General features: G+C 45.8%; 2 protein-coding genes across 2 annotated transcripts; one reads left to right on the top strand and one right to left on the bottom strand.

The window, feature by feature from the left end:
- The first annotated feature begins 2,764 nt into the window (after nucleotides 1-2,764).
- On the top strand, nucleotides 2,765-7,579 carry SKIC8 (SKI8 subunit of superkiller complex). Its single transcript, XM_063314174.1, has 10 exons — nucleotides 2,765-2,823; nucleotides 2,917-2,944; nucleotides 3,295-3,400; nucleotides 3,596-3,768; nucleotides 4,117-4,265; nucleotides 5,140-5,233; nucleotides 5,432-5,525; nucleotides 6,330-6,422; nucleotides 7,170-7,248; nucleotides 7,336-7,579. Exons 1-10 carry the CDS (start codon nucleotides 2,812-2,814, stop codon nucleotides 7,423-7,425), a joined length of 918 nt encoding a protein of 305 aa, XP_063170244.1. The 5' UTR covers nucleotides 2,765-2,811; the 3' UTR covers nucleotides 7,426-7,579.
- Nucleotides 7,580-8,462: 883 nt separating this feature from the next.
- On the bottom strand, nucleotides 8,463-18,119 carry DNAJA4 (DnaJ heat shock protein family (Hsp40) member A4). Its single transcript, XM_063313942.1, has 8 exons — nucleotides 18,056-18,119; nucleotides 16,484-16,621; nucleotides 12,176-12,356; nucleotides 11,526-11,630; nucleotides 10,423-10,650; nucleotides 9,502-9,732; nucleotides 9,330-9,430; nucleotides 8,463-8,880 (listed from the first exon to the last, which is right to left on the bottom strand). The coding sequence occupies exons 2-8, from the start codon at nucleotides 16,613-16,615 to the stop codon at nucleotides 8,665-8,667; spliced, it is 1,194 nt and encodes a 397-aa protein (XP_063170012.1). The 5' UTR covers nucleotides 16,616-16,621; nucleotides 18,056-18,119; the 3' UTR covers nucleotides 8,463-8,664.
- Between the last annotated feature and the right edge of the window lie 271 nt (nucleotides 18,120-18,390).

Below are 18,390 nucleotides of genomic sequence, written 5' to 3'. Positions count from 1 at the left end.
TGTGGCATATCAAAAGGCAGTTGGAAAGGACACGAATGTTCAAGGATGCACTCTGAAAGGCCAATGTGCTCCTTGGGGTCTCCTCTCCATCTTCCTCCAGAAGGAATCTGCCATGCTGGCTCAGGATGAGAAGAATGGAAACATCTGGAGAGGGCCCGGCTGGGGAAATCTGCAGGCATGGGACAGGATGAATCCACATGTGCAAATCCCTGTTAGGCTTCCTGAAGGGAAGATTTAGAGGATGGGGAGAAGAGGGGTTGCACTTGGTGCAGGGGCTGGTTGAAGCTGGAAAGACAAGAGAGCTTTCATTTATTTATTTAATTTATTTATTCAATTTATACACGACCCGTCTCACTATAAAAGTGACTCTAGGCAGCTTACAAATAAGTCATTAAAAACATCATAAAAATGCAGAAAATACAAACGACAGAAGATAAAAGAGGGAAACAAAAAGGCAGCGAGAGCGTCTTAAGCCACCCACCATCCCCAGGGCTGCGCACCACTCTTGGACCCCCAAGCTAGTTGGCAGAGCCTGGTCTCAAAGCTCTTCTAGAAGGCCAGAAGAGGGGGGCCCAACCTCACCTCCAGGGGCAAGGTGTTCCACAGGGCGGGAGCAACGGCAGAAAAGGCTCTCCTCCTCCACCCTGCCAGTCGGAATTCTTTAGCTGACGGGGTCCACAACATGCCCTTCCTGCCGGACCAGGTGGGACAGGTCAATGTGACTGCGATTGTAATTATACAAGGGAATGGGCCCCAAAGGAGAACACGGGCGCCTTCCCACCAGAAGGGCAACCCCCTGAAATTCATATTTTTTTTGGCCAAAGTCTCGCCCTCAACCACCGTCTTGGCTTCTTGTAACTGCCATGTTTACCCTCTTCAATGGTTTCTCGAAGGACTTCAAGGGAAGGATTGTCACTTCTTCCACTTTTGGAGACAGCTTGGCCCTTATCCATCATGAAGGTAATTATCCACCGGAAAGGCAGCACCTGGTCTGGCCAAAGGAGGAGAAGAGGCCTCATCTGGCGGCCTGCCGAGCAGCTCTTGTTATGCGCACTGAGGGCAGGATCTGGGCACACCCTCCAGACTGGCGAAGCAAGCAAAAACTGCCCTGGTTTCTCCATGAAGGGGTCCAGGATATAGAACTGGACATGGGTTTCCTTTTTGCCATTTCAACCTTTCCTGCAGTTTGGGGAAAAAAACATCAGCCAACATTTCCCAACCGTGGCAATTTCCAGAATTCCAGTTTGAACTCCCAGAATTCTCAGCAAAAGCTAAGTGGGCTGGGGAATTCTGGGAGTGGACAGACACAAGGACTACTGAAACAGTTTTTCTTGCTGGCCACAGACCATATGTACTACTAAATAGAGAAATATGTTCTTGTTGCAGGGTGTAACACCAACCTCTTGAACGGACCCAAGAGAATCAAGGAGGGGCTGTCTTGAGTTTCTTTCTCACCTGCTCCTCTCTTCCAGGGCCAAGCTGATGTTTATGTAACCAGCCTGGCCTGCCTTCTTCAAAATTATTTCCCTCCTCTGTCTGCCTCAGCCGATTGTGGAGTCGTGGCAGTTCCTTTACTTAGGGGGCAGCAGAGTTGTGCGTTTGTGTGTCCCATCTGCCATTGTACACTTCAGGAGAGGGAAGAACAAAGCCGATCTGACTGGAATAGATGCTTGGAAGGGATCAGAGATGTGTGGCTGGGATCCAATCTCCATTTCAGCTCCCCCCTCCCGTTTTAGCGCTCCCCACGTTTCAGTTGCACCCCAGGGGAGAGGACGGCGGAGGGGCGGCGGGGGGGGGGGCTCTTTTGGCCGAGCGACCCAGCAGCGGCGGCAGGTTTGCAGCCGGGGAGGGGCAAAGAACCGGAATCGGCCTCGCGCCCCTTCTCCCCCGGCCGCCAGGAAGGAAGGGGACCCCGAGAGCGGGATGTAAAGGTGGGGGGCCCTTTTGTGGGGAGGGCGGAGGGCCGGTTTCAGCGGGGGCGGGGAGCTCCGAGGCGTTGCGACGGCCCCTTCCGCCCGGGGGCGCTTGCCTGGGGGTCGAGCGGGGCAAATGCAAGGCGGCGAACTCGGATGAGTCAAGGAGCAGAAAACAAAACGCTCTGCGCGCAGGGGACACGCGCGCGTGCATGCACACCTCCCCCCCCCCCCCATGCACACGCACGCAGGCACGCACCCCGCCTGCCGTGGGACCCCGGTGCAATTCGGCCCCTTCCCCGGGAGGATGGTCCGCAGGGTCGCCCGGCCGCCCGCTTGGCAAGGGGGGCTGGAAACGCTTCCCCGGACCCGTCCCCCGCCCCGAGGAACCACCGCGGGCGGGGCAGCCGCGACCCCCGGCGGGGAAGCTCCTGCCCTGGGAACCCCGCCCCGGCCCTGCTTTCCCTGAGTTTCCCTGCCGCGCCGCCGGGGGCAGCAGAGCGCGCTTTGTCCGCCGCGTGCCGTTCTGGCCGCCGCCTCGCTGGCGATGCGTGTCGTCATCAGCAGGCGCCCGAAGCGCTGCGCGGCGACGGGCAGCTCCGGCGGGTGAGTTGTCGGGGCTGCTGAGCGAGGGCCGGAGGAGCCGGAGAGGGGAAGGGGGCCGCGGCGCGGCAGGGCAGGGCAGGGCAGGGCAGGGCAGGGCAGGGCAGGGCAGGGCCGTCCCGTCGCCGTAGCGGCGGCTCTAAACCCTCCTAGAACCGGGTCGGTTTCCATAGCAACCCCCTCCTGCCTGCCCCACATCTGGGCTCATCTGCAGGGCAGCCCCCATCTGTATCTCTCATTTTTCTCAGCTCTTCTTCCAGGGCATTTATGTACGCGGCCAGTTTGTAAGAAAAAAATGACTACTCAGGTAGGTAGACATCCTCTTCTCGTGTTGCCATTTAACCTTGGTCGCCACACAACGAGGGTATTTATTGATGTGTCCCTTCGTTCTTCCTTTTAGTATAGCATTCTCTTCAAGCAAGAACAAGGTAAAGAAATTCTACTTTTCTAGGCTGTGTTTGATTATTGTTTTTTTAAGGCGGCATCCTAAGGAATCCACAGAGCATGAGTGAAGCAGGGATATATCTTGCTTTAAGCATGTGAGGAGGTTCAAGACAGGCTTACTTTTCCCAGGCGGAAGGCATGGTCCGTCTGGCCGTAGCTGTACGACGGGGAAGGGGTCAGGATCCCAAAAGTATGGAATCATTGAAGCCTGGAATCCCCTTGTTGAGTATCTTTAAGGATTCCTGCTAGTCAGCTGATTCTGCTCAGTGGAACTTGTTTTCTCCGAAGATGCTAATGGAATCATCAATCACCTGCTTTTTTTTTTTCCCCTTAGCGCACGACGATGCAATTTGGTCAGTTACGTGGGGCAAAAATAGAAACGACGGCTCGGAGACCGTAATCTCAGGCTCTCTGGATGATTTGGTGAAAGTCTGGAAATGGTAAATTCCAGCAGGTTTTCTAAAAATACTGTATGGTTTTACAGGTATGCAAACGTGTCCTTAAACAAGCAAGGGAAGTATCAAGAAGAGAATTTCAGGAAGTATTGATCGGGATACCACATGGGAAACTGTTGATAGGTGTACCACTTACTCTTCTTTAGGAATAAAAAAATACTTCCTTTTTGTTTCTCAAAGGAATGAGGAAAAGCTAGACCTCAAGTGGACTTTAGAAGGTCATCAGCTGGGTGTCGTTTCAGTGGATATTAGTCATACCGGCACCATTGCTGCGTCCAGCTCGTTGGATGCTCACATACGTATTTGGGACCTGGACACTGGCAAACAGATCAAGTCGATAGATGCCGGGCCAGGTAACGTTCAGTGCATCTCTGGCTATTGAGCAAATGTTCCTTCCTTGTGGGGTACCCAATTTAATTAGTAGACTAAACATTATGGGTGTCTTGTTATTACAGTGAATAACAGTGTATTCACAGTGTACAGTGGAACAATAAGATCATAGCCCAGATCCAGCGAAAGTTAATCGTGACTAATTGCTGCTGTGCCTGAATTTACTAATTCCTGTTTGCTTCAGGATGCATATTCAGAGCATTATTTGCTTCCTTGCCAGACGTGTATGCACATATTCCACTGAATAAATAAATACAGGTGCTTACTCAGTACTGGGTATCTCACGTTTTGTCCTCCTTCCTTTCATGTAGTTGATGCTTGGTCGCTGGCTTTTTCACCCGATTCCCAGTATGTTGCAACCGGAAGCCACATAGGAAAAGTCAATATATTTGGTGTTGAAACTGGAAAAAAGGAATATTCCTTGGACACTCGGGGGAAGTTCATCCTAAGTATTGCTTATGTAAGATGCCTGAATTGTCGTTTAGTAAGCACATAACGTCACCCCTGTTGTTATCGCTCCCACTTTGTAAGCCCATCCCAGACACTTTTTGCACTGAATTATAATCGTTTTATAAACAGTGCCAAGGGAAGGGAGAGGGACCGTGGGAGGGTGTCAGTACTGCAAAACATTTTCAGAACAAACCAGTCCTCCTCTTTTCTCCTTCACAGTTTGTGTACTTAAATTTAAGAGAGATAAATAAAGTGATGTGTTTTTGTTTTGGTATTTGGAAGCAGGGTAAAATGTACATTTGCGGGCAATCCAGAAACATTCATAGGGAATTCTGCTGACTTGACCGCAGTGAGAATGTCAGTATTTTTGTCAACCATCAATCCAGCCCATCTAAGTGGGATTTACAGATGTGTCTCCATTAGTTCTTCACCATTGGATGTTCCAGTATAACCTAAAATCAGGGCTGGGGTGCTTTGTGTTTCTAATAAGGCTGCAACTGATTTTTCTTTTGCTGAAAATCCTGACAGTTCCCAGTGCTGATTAGATAGGTAGTATCCACACTTACCTTATCCTGCTACGATGTATTATCCCAAGTTTAGGTGTGATTCATTTCTCTTGTGCATTCTAGCGGGTAGCTGCATCCACACGACGCACTTAGTTGGTCAGTGACTTAACCAGTGTGGGGGGCTTGAGCAATACGAGCTGCAAATTGTCCTATTGGATTTACTAAACCAAAATGTAATCAAGGTTGGTCACCAGGTCCCACACTGTGTAAATGCTGTTGCCTCCTTTGTCGATGAAAAGGACAAGTGTGTTGTGTGAACTTCTTGGGTATGGTATAAAAGAAAGAACAGGGGTCAATGCTTGCTTCTGATCGTTTTAGAGTCCAGATGGAAAATATCTGGCCAGCGGAGCTATTGACGGGATTATCAATATTTTTGATATCGCAACCGGGAAACTTCTCCACACGCTGGAAGGTAAGGTTTGGAAGGCAGCAGAGGGCCAGCCATTCTGACTCCCATTCCTGATTTCTGAGGCTATTCTTCCTTTTTGGGATGCCAGCAGGACCGTTCCCTGGCAGACTTTTTCAGGAATAACTCATCTGATTTATAGATTAAGATGCAATTACATTTCAGGCAGCCAAAGATAGCAAGCGCACATCTCTTGTGCTTCAGGTCACGCGATGCCTATCCGTTCCTTGACGTTCTCTCCAGATTCTCAGTTACTCGTCACCGCATCAGATGATGGCTACATCAAGATATACGATGTGTGAGTGATGTCATTGTTCAACCCACTACAGGTAGTCCTCGCTTAACAACCACAATTGGGACCAGAATTTCGGTTGCTAAGCAAAGCAGTCATTAAGCTAATCTGACCCGATTTACGACCTTTTATGTGGCAGTTGTTAAGCGAATCACTGTGGGCGTTAAGTGAATCATGCGGTTCCCCATTGATTTTGCTTGCCAGAACCGGCCGGGAAGGTTGAAAATGGTGATCACGTGACCACGGGATGCTGCGAGGGTTATAAATGCTAACTGGTTGCCAAGTGCCCAAATTGTGATCATGTGGGGACGCTGCAACAGTCGTAAGTGTGAGGGCTGGTTGGTTTTTCCAGCACCATTGTAAGTCTGAACTGTCACTAAGCAAATGGTTGTTAAGCGAGGACTACCTGTATCTCCTGCTTTGGTTCCCTTCTCAGTATACTCTTCATCCACTCAGCTCTATTCCCCGTTCCCCCTTTGTATTTCTACTTCCCAACTCCCACGTTTTCTGAATCCACAGAATCACCCTCCTTAACCAGGGATGAATGTTAAGAATATCTTGCCAGAAGTCTCTCTCTCCCCTTCCTGGTTTCCCCCAATGACAACCATATACTTCCAGAAATCCCAGCTTGTTAGGGCACTCTACCTGTGGCTAGAAGCTGTAATTAATAGCTTGTTAGTTTGGACTGCCTGTTCCTACCTCTTTTCCTGAAAGTATCCTGAGGCTGTTTGGGCCTTCTGTGCAAGTAATCTCTAAATTCATTTTATTAAGAGGTTTTCTCTAACCCAAAATTTGTCTTTGAATTCACAGACAGCATGCCAACTTGGCAGGCACTCTGAGCGGTCATGGATCCTGGGTATTGAATGTAGCGTTTTGCCCTGATGATACCCATTTTGTTTCCAGGTGCGTAGAGTGATACGGTATTCTCTGGTTTCCTCCATGTTGCATTTTATATTCCCTCCCTTTTAAGGTACCCCATCTGTGCACGTATTGGAATTCGGCTGAGATGGGGACTTCATATGAGACCACCTTTCCCTGGTACTCTCTGCCCATCCACATAATCTGGCAGGTGGCATGCTCAAGGTCCTATCAGCTAAACAATGTCACCTGGTGAGACCCAGGAGGTGGGCTGGCTCTGTCATGGCATCTGGCTTCGAGAACAGCTTCCCCTGAAATTCGTACGCCCCCCTCCCCGGTCCTGTTTGAATGAGCCCTTAAAATTGGTTCTGACCCCAGGCCCTGGGTCGGAATCAGTGATAAACCCTCCTGGTTTTTTAAACCATTGTTGACTTTTCCCAGACTTTCTCTTCTGCTATTTATTATTTATTTATCAAATTTTATCACCGCCCATCTCCCCCCCAAGGATATAATTCTTTTTGTTCTTTATTGTATTCTGTAAGCTGTCCACAGTTGTAACACACGGTGGGGGACGGACGGACGGAAGGAAACAGGAATCTTTCTAAAACTGGTCATTAGATTTATCAGCCATGGCTATCAACCAATGAACTTTTATTGTACAAAAGGCAGGATAAAAACCTAATCAATAAAGATTTTCTTAAGAGCAAGTGACTGTATAAGCAACTGTGGTATGACTCGTATAGACAAGGATGGAGGATTGGAATTGAGCAAGTCAATCCTTCTTTATTCTAGTTCATCTGACAAAACGGTGAAAGTTTGGGACGTGCCTTCGAGGACCTGCGCCCACACCTTCTTTGACCATCAAGATCAGGTACGGAGACAAATGCTGGGGGGGCTCTCTGGGATGGCCAGTCACTGGCCTCCCCCCTCTAACCCCGTGGGACCCTCTTCCACTCAGGTCTGGGGCGTGCAGTACAACGGGAACGGCTCAAAAATCGTCTCTGTTGGGGATGACCAAGAAATACATGTTTACGATTGTCCCGTTTAAGATTCGGCAGGCTGCTTGCAATAGCTACGGATGTCGGCCACGTCTGAAAGTATTTTGATACTCCGCTATTTTTTTGGTCATGAAAAATCTTTAGATGGAATACTGAAAATTATTTAGGTGCGTGTTTTACTGTTTTTATTATTTTGAAGCTAAATAAACACCGTGGGATCTTAGCGGTGATTAAATGTTTTCCTGTCAGCGCTGCATCGGCTGTTCGCTTGCAGTTACGATCTTTCGTTCGGAAACGGTGCAGACTTGTCTTGAGCGTTGCGCTTAGCTGGTCCCATAAAGCTAAGTCGGATCAGACTCGGTTCCTTTAGTGCTGGCTGGGAGGCCTCTGCGACTAGGCCAGACTGGGAAGTCCCAGCAACCCTTGTAACATTACAGTCCTCATTTAGCTACCACAATTGGGACTGACAACTCAGTTGTTAAGCAAAGTGGTTGCCAAGTGAAACCGAAATTGTGCTTACAATCTTAAGCTTTCCTTTGCTTTACAGACCTCCAAAGGTTGTAAATGCGAGGATTGGTTGTAGTTATTTTTCATCACTATTGTAACTGCGGTCGCTAAACGAGGACTACCTGTACTGCCAAAGAACCACAGGATGCATGCCTGTAGTCACCAGCACCTGAGCTCAACTCTGGAGATTTATTTTCTTTGCAATAATGGAGTTTCATTTGGAACAGACCTGGCATACAAAGGACCCCTTCAGACTCTTTCCATGAGGTTCCCCACAGAAGTAATGCCACAGTTCCCATCCAGGGGAACTATTAAATGTTCACACCAGAAAATGGTCCTGATATTTTATTTGATAAAATATCTGTTAAATAATCTAAGATACTGAGACAATCTCATTAAGCTGAAGTGGCAATGTTTCAAGTAACTACTGCTGGCGAAGTAATTATTTACACGCCTGTTTCGTGAATGCCCTGTTTTTAAGGGAGCCTTCTCTGACAGTTACCTTTTTCTGTTCCAGTTTAACCACCCACAAACGTTCTTCATAGCTTTGCACAGCTAGAAAACCACAGGCTCGGGAAGGTTACTTTAGAGTAAATGAAAGGGCCTTATTTATATCGAACAGCAGCACATTCATGTTTTAAGTTACACAGATCCATTTTTTTTACATGAACACATAAATATGAAATAGAACTAATATACAGCCATTCTTTGTGCTGAACGCCACGAGCAGAGCGCAGCAATTGTTCCTGAAGTTGTTACAACTGAGTCCCGGACCGCTCAGTTCAAGATGTCTGGCACTGCACACCAGTTCTAGGGCCGCCTTCGTCCTCTTCGTAGGCTTCGCCATGGTTTCGGTACGGTCGTTCCTTTGGATCAAATTCTACAAGATCAACTTGATCCATATCCTCGGAAATCGTAACTTCCTCTCGGGGGGGGAGCAAAGCTTCTAACAGAGGGAGCTGATCCTTGGAAAGCCAGTGATGTTCTGGGAATGCAACCTGAGACAGAGAGAGGGAACTGTCACGGAAGTCAAGCGCATGTCCAGAATTGCCACAGGCAAGCCTGAATGCTCTGATCCGATTGATACATCATGCTAAGCCGTAATTTAATCATTTTTACTGAAGAAACCGTAACTGGAAGGATTCAAACATGGGGTGCCCCACGAACACGCTGCACAGTGGTTTCATGATGATGTATAAACTCAGTCCCTGATAATTCAAAGTTTAATCTGGTAGAAGCCAATGTGGCTTTTGCTTGTGCAGCACAAGCTGTTTTTATTCACAGCTATCATAAACTGTCACATTCCTTCCCCAATTCTGAGTTCAGCAGGAGCTTACAGCAGACACAGATAATTAAGGGCGCAAGATCCAAATTTAGTCCCCAATATCAGCTCACCCTCCATGCCTGTATTAAGTCATCCTTTTTAAAAAGCAACTGCCTTACTTACCAAAAACTGTATTATCAAGGAACCTTTTTCCATCGGAGATCTGTAAATTGGCATTCCTTCATTTAAGATACATTTGATGTCTCCGTGCTTTATCACTTCACCTGTTTGAAGAACAGTATTTTAAGTGTGTGTGTGTGTGTGTGTACACACACACACAAAAGGCCAAGCCTACCTGGTCTGGAGGTTATTAAAAGGACTCTGTCATCCAGTGTTTCAATTGTCTTTCTGAAGCCACACAATGCCTCTGTCAGCTGGATTTTCATTTTCATAACTAAGTCATTGCCTCTCCTCTGAAATATAGGGTGATCCTTTTGATCGAGTACAATAATGACATCTCCAGGCTCCAAATCAGGTTCTTGATCACCTTCTCCATGAAATACTAGTTTCTGACCATCTTTCATACCTATGAAAACAGATTACAGTACCAAAGAAATCAGACTAAATTCAAAGGACTGTTAAAGGAGTCCCATAAATCATGGAAATCTGTGAACAACAACAGAGGGATTCACTGTGAGTTAGTTAATACCACCACTACCAAAACAAAACAAAATCATAGCAAGATCTTTTTTATGTGATGTTCTTCCAATGCTCAAGAACTTACGTGCAATTGAGCTGGGCATCTTCACACTTTTATTTATGTACAGATTGTTTTTTCCATAGTACACCATCTGGGTTTGCAATTGAGAGTGCAAAGTAACTGAAGACTACCATTACTGGTGTGCATGTTCTAATCTTAATTTCAGAACCTTGTAGGTAAATAGGAGTTGAGGGTATGCCTTGCATACACTGAAATTATGAGGAACTAAAATTTAGTTCTGAAAAACTTAAGAAGTGCCTTTCACAACAAAGATGCGGTTTTACAATTTAAGAAGCTGGCTTCCCACACAATAACAATACTAAAACAACTCCAACTCTACTGGGTTTCCAAAGTCCTAGTACTTAAGGTGACAAATGTTACCCTGAGGTTCACTAGAACAACTGAGCAACTTGCTGCGAATGTTGTAAGACCAAGGTGGATACTGATCAACCCCAAGACAACAGCCAACTCCCACAGCCTCCTGATCTGTGAAACGGTGTGCATTCCAACTCTTACCTTTATCAATGTGAATTTCGATGATCTTTTTTTCTCTAACCACCTTGTTGCCATTGCAATTGGTACACCTGTCCTTGGGGTTTATTCGTTCACCCTGGCCTTTACAGTCTGGACACACTGTCTGAATCTGCTGCACCATGCCAGGCCCAATCTGCTGAACAAGCACCTGCACACCTCGCCCTTTGCAGGTGGGGCACTTTTCTACAGCACCTTTCTTCCCACCATAACCTTGGAAGAAGAAACACACACACACAAAATATATAAACAACACACAAACGGTTTTGCTCAACTCTCCAAACTGAATGCGAATCCCTACACTGATATATAGGGTTTCCATCAGATTCCTCTGGGGGGACAGGATTAAGACTGCATTATATCTGTAAATTAGTGCATCTCGGCTGTCTGCATCTTATAGTCTACTTGCCTGAATCTACAATTGTGCCCTTTTTTTCCTTTTCGTAAAGTGAGGCGTAATTTTTTATGCGTTCTAGTAATAAACCAGGAAAACTGCCTTATCTGGCCTATCAGGTTCATTCATGCTGGACATTGATCACGCTACTAAGTAAAGCCATCAGTTTACTTTAAATTTCTCGTAACAGTTCCAGATATTTGCAAAGAGTTCTGAAATGCCGAGCAAGAACCCTCTCGTTAATAGGACAGCGTGGAATTCCATGAACGCGAGGGGCTCTCGTTGAGGAGGTTATAGCCTCCTTTCTATACAGATTGGTTTTCTTTTTGTTAATGCTTCTTTCTAATGAGAAAATCCTGTTACTAGGCTAGTTTTACAAAGCCAAAAAAGCTGGATTTAAGCAGAGGAAAAATAAATATTCCAGCAGGGTTCCATTTGTAAGGTTAATTTAGGGTAGCATCAATGAGACGAAGCTAATACAAATGTAGATTGGTGACCTATTCCTGTTATTGGATTAAATATTTCTGATGAGTCACAGCCCCACAAAATTAATCTGTTTCAAAGACAGCTGGTACATATTGTATGAAATGGTTAGCATTTCCCATCAAGATGGCAGAAGCAGCCTTCAAAACTCCTGGGAGCAGTCCAACTTTTGTATTCAAAACTTGCTGTTATCGAATTCAAAAATCATTACCTTTGCACTTGTCACAGATAACGTTCTTCTGAAGTGCCAGCTTTCTTGTAGCTCCAATATACAGATCTTCCAGCGAGATACTCAATTGATGGACAACATTCTTACCTTATTAAAACATAAGTTCAGACAATCAATAATATCCAAGATGCATTTTAAGTTTTTCAGCAGAGCTACTAGCAAACTTAACAAGGCAGTCTCCACCCTTTGCAGAAAAGTTAGATAGGGTGGATGCTGAAAGTATTGCCTCATGGCTGATGTTGAAACAAAAATTATCTACAAAATTATTATTTTTCAAAGGCACGGGATTCACTTATCTAAGCGAACCATTTCTCAAGCATAATTTAAACTGCAAAACCAGTGTCCAGTTGTGCCTTTCCTACACAAATTTCTGTAGGAGGTCAGTAAGTCTGAAAATATCCAGACAGATAGTCAAACTGCTGTGAATCTATTACAGTATTTGTATCTGCAATTTTCCCTCCAACTGTTTTGCTCCGAGTAAGTCACCTGCATCGAAGCACAAGCAACGACTGCTCTAGAAAACCGTACTCTCTTCCCTGCGATAGTTGACACGGGATGCATTGTAACAGCGTTTGACCTCTCCATAAAATGCTTGAATTTAAGCAATGCAATTTTAAAACCCAGGCGCATACCTCTTCTCTCTCTATTCATTCGGCCACCGCCACCAAAGAACATGTCAAAGATGTCCATGGGTGAAGAGAAATTGCCGCCACTTAAGCCGCCTTCTTTAATAGCTTGCTCCCCACCCTGGTCATAGAGATCTCTTTTCTTTGGATCTGACAGGACTTCATAAGCCTGGGATATGAGCTTAAACTAAGGAGAGAAAGAGACCCTCTGAATAACTGGCTATCAGACAGTGAAAACTAACTCTTGCTTAAAACATGTCTGAACCTCAGTACACGAGAATAGCACACCATCCACATTTTAGGTTTTTTAAAATGTATAGACCTCGGATTACCCGTAATACGTCCCCTAGAATGGACTTGTCCCCTCCTCTTTCCTAAATTGCCTACTTGTGGTGCTGAGCTCCTTCTGCCTATGAATGCTGAGAATGCCCCACCATTTCAGGTAGAGCATGCATGAAGAATTGTAGTGTGAACCCCAGAACGGGTCTTAAAATCAGTTTAAAAACCAAGGAAATCTTCCTGCTTGCACACCCTCTAAAATGTTAAACACAGCTTCAAGCCAGAAGAGGATGCCTTCTCCCCAGTTCTGGGAGATCCAGAGCAAGGGGGCTGTTTTTCAGTAAGTGAATGCTCTCATTTGGAGGATTCTTACACCATAAGAAATAAGACCCTGGCAATAGATTCTGGAGCTTAAGTCCAAAGCGTCTGGAAGATCCTTGGCTGTCCATCCCTGCCTTAGCGCGTGTATATGCACACCTGCCTGTTTGTGTCTACATTTCTTGCAGAGATACACTCAAAATTAGTAACTCCTACAAGGGCCCCTCCTGTGCATCCTTTTTTTTTTTGTTCTTAGTTACAAGTGAAGAAATGTTGTCTAGGAACCATGACAGCGGTCAAGGGAAGCCTTAGATTTTAGATTCCCCAGCTTTGTTTACACTCCGTATTCCATACCTCTCTGAGAAACCAGTAGCTAGAAAGAAATCCCAAAGTGTGAAGATGTACGTACAAATATGTACAAGGACATAGTATTAAGTACAGCCATTTGCTAATGTAAGAAACTTTGCTGCTTGGTAGGAGGAATGATTGGCCTGGGGGAAGGTCACAAATTGCAGCTTATTTGCTCTAATGCTATCAGTTCCTTTTAGTTATATAAAATATATTGGCAGAACTGAATTTTCAATCTAAGATACAGGCACTTTTCCTACCCTTTGAACAATGCCTGTATCCTAGATTGAAAATTCAGTTCTGCCAAGTTTAGCCATTTCTGCAACTGGAAAGATCAAGTTCTATGCCTACTTCAAAAGGGAAGACAAGAGCGTTCCTTTTTCTGCCTGCAAGGACTTTTATCTTGCTCCTGTTTACTTTATTGTGAAATTTTCACTGCTTCTGTAGCTATAAATACACCATCCAACTAGATAGTGGCCCTAGTCAAGCTAGGACAATTTCGTTGATCATTTATGACTTGCCTAATATGATGGCCCTGGATATGCAATGTTTTTAATTTTTGGAAAAAACTTGTTAGAAAAAATGTTCGAAGCATTTCAAGTTGGCCTACCACCAACTTCCAGATCCCACTTATCCCATTTATGTGTGATTAAACCTATACACAAAATTATCAGAACTCTTCCTGAAGACTATTCAGTCAACCTACTCATGTGTAATTTTGAGATTCGCAGTACAGAAAACTCCACAACTGAAAACACATCCTGTATGAGAAAGCGTGAAAGAACCGGCTACAGCAGTTCAATGAAATTTATTTCATCAAGCCTCAAAGCAATTATTTTCTTTTCAAAATTTCAATCTGTGCATTGTTACAATTCTTTGGAGATAACATGCAGGCATTTCCTTCAAATTTGGCACTCAAGACTTTTGCATCATGCACACTTCCTCAAAAATAAACCCTACTGAATTTAGCAGGGCCATTCTAAGTTATACACACCATGAAATTGCAGCCTCGGACGCTCAAATGATGAAGCTTTGGATCATGGCACAGCCACGTCGTACTGCATATATTAATGCATCACAGGAATCTGATTACAAAGGATGCTACGCTGTGGCAACTGTAATCAACCAGTTTCGTTTATAATTCAAAGAACCTTGATGTTGTGTCTGGGACTCAAGCAAAGTACCAAGTGTTTCTATAGCATGAAAAACTAGATGTTCCCTGCTAACGCACAAATACGCTAACGCTTTCAGAGAGGCCGTTTTAATCAGTGCTGAAATGAAAATATGCACATGTAAGAAGTTTGATAGATTTTATTAATTTGAAATTAACAGCGTTTTGCTCATACGTAAGTGTTGCAAGTGCTGATGCTACAAAAACAAAAGAACCCAAACTTATTTTCTGACCCAACCTCAGAGTGTTAAACAAGAAACTCGCTTTCTAAACTGAAAATTAAAAGTTTGTGCATAACTGTGCATTCTTCAACTAACTTTGCCCCTCTACAGCACAGCTGGCTGAAGCCCGACGCTGTTATTCGTATCTGCTGCTTTTCCACCGATCCTTTTAAAGCTGATCAGGCTCTTTAGTATCTCAAAGCACAGAAGTGCCGTATGCCAGGAAACGTATGAAAATACACTCTTCCGAACTTACTGGATATTTGAGTCATGCTTCCATGTAAAGGTGTAACACTGACTACACCCATTAATTATAAATAATTACTGCCTACTTTTTGTCAAATGTAAAGCTCCTAAACAGTCTGATAAAAGATAATTAAAACAAGACTATTTCTAAGGCATTAGGATATCTTAGGAAAGCTCTCCATGTCAAGGATCTGAAACACACAACCCTTCAGATGTACTCCAACTCCCATCAGCGCCAACCTGGATGGCGAACAGTTGATTTTCTAACACAGGTAGCCCTCAACTTACAATGGCAATCGGGACTGGAATTTCCACTGCCAAATGATCGTAAAGTGCAACCACACTGCCCAGCAATGGCAATCCCCGTAGTCCTGATTGCTGTCGTTAATTGAATCCCACAGTTGTGAGGTGAGGCAACTTCCTGCCGGCTTCCCACAATCAAAGTCAGCAGGGAAGCAGGCAGAAAGTTGCAAATCCCAGGCCCACAGGCAAGGGCTGCTGTTGGGTGGGTGGGTGGAGGGGTTGTGAGTGGCCAGCATGGCCTAGGTGCGTTGGGGGTGGGGCTGGGGGAGACTCACCCCAGCAACTTGCAACCTTCCCTGCTGGCTTTCCCACTGACTTTCTGGGGAAGCTGGCAGGGAAAGTTGCAAGTGGTGATCATATGACAGTGGGGCACTTGGCAACCAGTTGTAAGTGTGAATGGGCTCCAAGCACCCAGATTGCAATCACATGATCATGGGGTGCTGGGATGGCCAGAACTCCAAGGATTGGGCTGTAACCATCATTCATTCAGCACTGTCGTAGATCAAGGACTTGTTCAGCAACCATTCACAGTTACAACAGCACTGAATGAGGGGGACTTATGGCTGTTCCTTGTAGCTGCGGCCCACAGTCACATGATCACCGTTTGCAACCTTCACCGCCAGCTTCTGACAAGCAAAGTCAATGGGGAAGCCAGCAGGAGGTCGCCTATGGCGGGATTTGCCTAATGACCGCAACTGAAACTGCTGCAACTGCCATTGTAAGTCAGCATGGTCACGTGATGTCATGCTTAGCAACTGTGTGGCAGTTGCCAGTCCCAATTCCCATAATTAAGCAATGACTACCTGTGGCACAATTCTGTGTAGTAGAAAAGGCAACAGAGTCAGAGATTAGACTGGTGTGATTCTTCCCAAGCAACCCACTGAAATGGAGATCCTTTCTGAAAGCACCAATGGTAACATTTTTTTTTTTGGTGAACTGTGCCTCTTGTTAATATGGAGATACAGTAGATAATACAGATTACATTGCAAAGGCACCTTTAGGTACTACATGCTAGGGATGCACCAAAGTCATTGTTCTGGGGAAAGGTTGGAAAATTCTGTGTATCTTCCAAACGATATTAATCTCAGTATTGCAAGAGTGGTCATATAGTTTTCCAGAAATAAGTATTTCAGAACAGGAAGTAATTTGTGATGCTCAGTCTTCAATACGCTCAAGTGTATCTGCCAAAACCAATGGGAGTTGGTGCTTATTTGCTCTATTTCATTGAGACTGCTAGATGCACAATCACATTTAAATTCAGTGATCAAAGCCACCAACTACTTCCTGATCCAGAAAGCTAAAGACTGCCCACAGAACAGCAAATTTCATGCATCTCTGCTATATTGCCACTTGTATTCATCTATCTCATTTCTCAACCTCAGCCCTAACCTTATGTAGCTTTCTCCCCCATCTAACTTCAGCTCATACCCGCTCGCCCTCGCTGGGGTTCTTGTCAGGATGGTACTTCAATGCTAACTTGCGGTAGGCACGCTTAATTTCATCGGTGGCGGCATTGGGTTTCACTCCCAGAGTCTCATAATAGCCGGTTTCCTTCACCATGGTTGCCTAGGAGGATGAGAGAAACAAACCAACTGTTCAGTAACTGCATCAGCTCAAATACTCACTTTTTTTTTGTTTCAATATTCTTTTTAATCAATGCACTTTACTGGCAGGGAATTAGAAAGGACATTTCCCCCCCTTTCTCACACAGAATTCTACTTCTCACATACATTTTTAACGTGCTCATGGTCTAAACAGGAAACTATTTTGTATTCTCTTAATGCAACCTTAATAAATTAACAATTCCTTATATAAATAATTATCACTTAATGGGTGGCCTCTTCTCCTAGTTGCAAAACGTGTATACGGAGTTTCAGGAAAAAGCACTTGCTCACCTCAAATCTGATCTTGGAAAGAACTTACGTGTGCCCTGGATGCCTAGAAGCAAAAACAGGCACTGGCACAGCCTTGGCACCAGCTTGGAGGGGGCTGTGACAGTCCTCATGTTTGTGGCTCAATTGTCTCAAAGTTGACTAACAAAATAGATTCCACAGTAACGGGAAAGGACAGCACACAGGGACCATCCAATTTAAAATCCTAGATTCACAAATTTTTACTAACAAGCATGTGGAAAACGACAGGTGCGCAGCAGTTCAGTCATATTAACATTTGCAAGGCTATGAATAATGACTATTCATGAGTCAAAATTGTATAACCCGTAATCCAGATGATTATTTCTGAGCAGCTACAGTTTATTGAACTGCAGGTTGCCCACCTTATTCCGAATACAGTAAACCCCGAAGGGCTGACTGGGAACTGCTCTCCGGCTGTCCTGCGCAGAGCCGCGCCAGGGGGGTAATTGCTGTTATTAAGCGTCAGTTTCGCTGGGCAGCTCCTCCGCTCTCTCCAACCTTCATGCTTTCTTCCCCAACCCTAAAGCCCCGGCGTTTATCCCGACAAAGGCCGAGGCAAATCTGATGGCGCCAGGCAGGATTAGGAATTTTTCCTCACCCGCCTCTTGGATTTCTCCTCAATCCTGGATTAATTAATATTCTTGCCCTTCAACAGAAGTTTGCGGGGGGGGGGGGAGGGCTTTCAGACCCCGGGGAGAACCCACCTATTCCTCCTCTGGAGGACCATCCATTTCCTGAGGAAAACTCAATTCCAATCAAAAGCAAACACCCCCCCCCCGTTTTGCTGAGTAACTACACAACATGCAGCCGACCTCGCCACCTGCCCATCCCTTCCTGGAACCTCAGGATGGGCTGGATTACAACTCCCATGATCCCCAGCCAGGGCAGCTCAAAACCCAGTTGCACTACTACACCCACAATCCCTACCCAAAACCAAGGTAAAACCCCTGTACTCCAACGCCCATGATCCCCAGCCCATTTCTACCACGACGCCCACAATCCCACCCAGAGCAATAGTTGAAGGAAAAAACAACAACCCTTTGGACTACAACGCCCATGATCCCCCCTGCAGAACTCCCTCACTGACCCCTTTCGACGGCAACTCCCACGATCCTCGGCCAGAGCAGCGCGATCCCCCTCCTCCGAGCGCCTCAGACTACAAAGCCCATGATCCTCGGCCACCCGAATCGCATCTCCCAGCCCAAAACCGGAGGGAGAGGGCGACCGGGGCTCGCTGAGGCGTAAGGGACGCGCGGTGGATGATGGCGTTTGTAGTCCAAGGTCCATCTCCTTGAACGCGGGGCTACTGTACTCGACGTCCTTCTCCCCCCGAGGCCCCTCCGGCCGCGCAGCTCCCCCGGCTCACCTTCCGCTGCCCCGGCAGGAAACCTCTCTTCCCGCTAAACGCTCCCACCTAGCGCG

The sequence above is a fragment of the Candoia aspera genome, chromosome 13 (assembly GCF_035149785.1).
Source record: "Candoia aspera isolate rCanAsp1 chromosome 13, rCanAsp1.hap2, whole genome shotgun sequence".
Taxonomy (NCBI): Eukaryota; Metazoa; Chordata; class Lepidosauria; order Squamata; family Boidae; genus Candoia; species Candoia aspera.
This window is presented reverse-complemented; position numbering and strand designations above follow the sequence as displayed.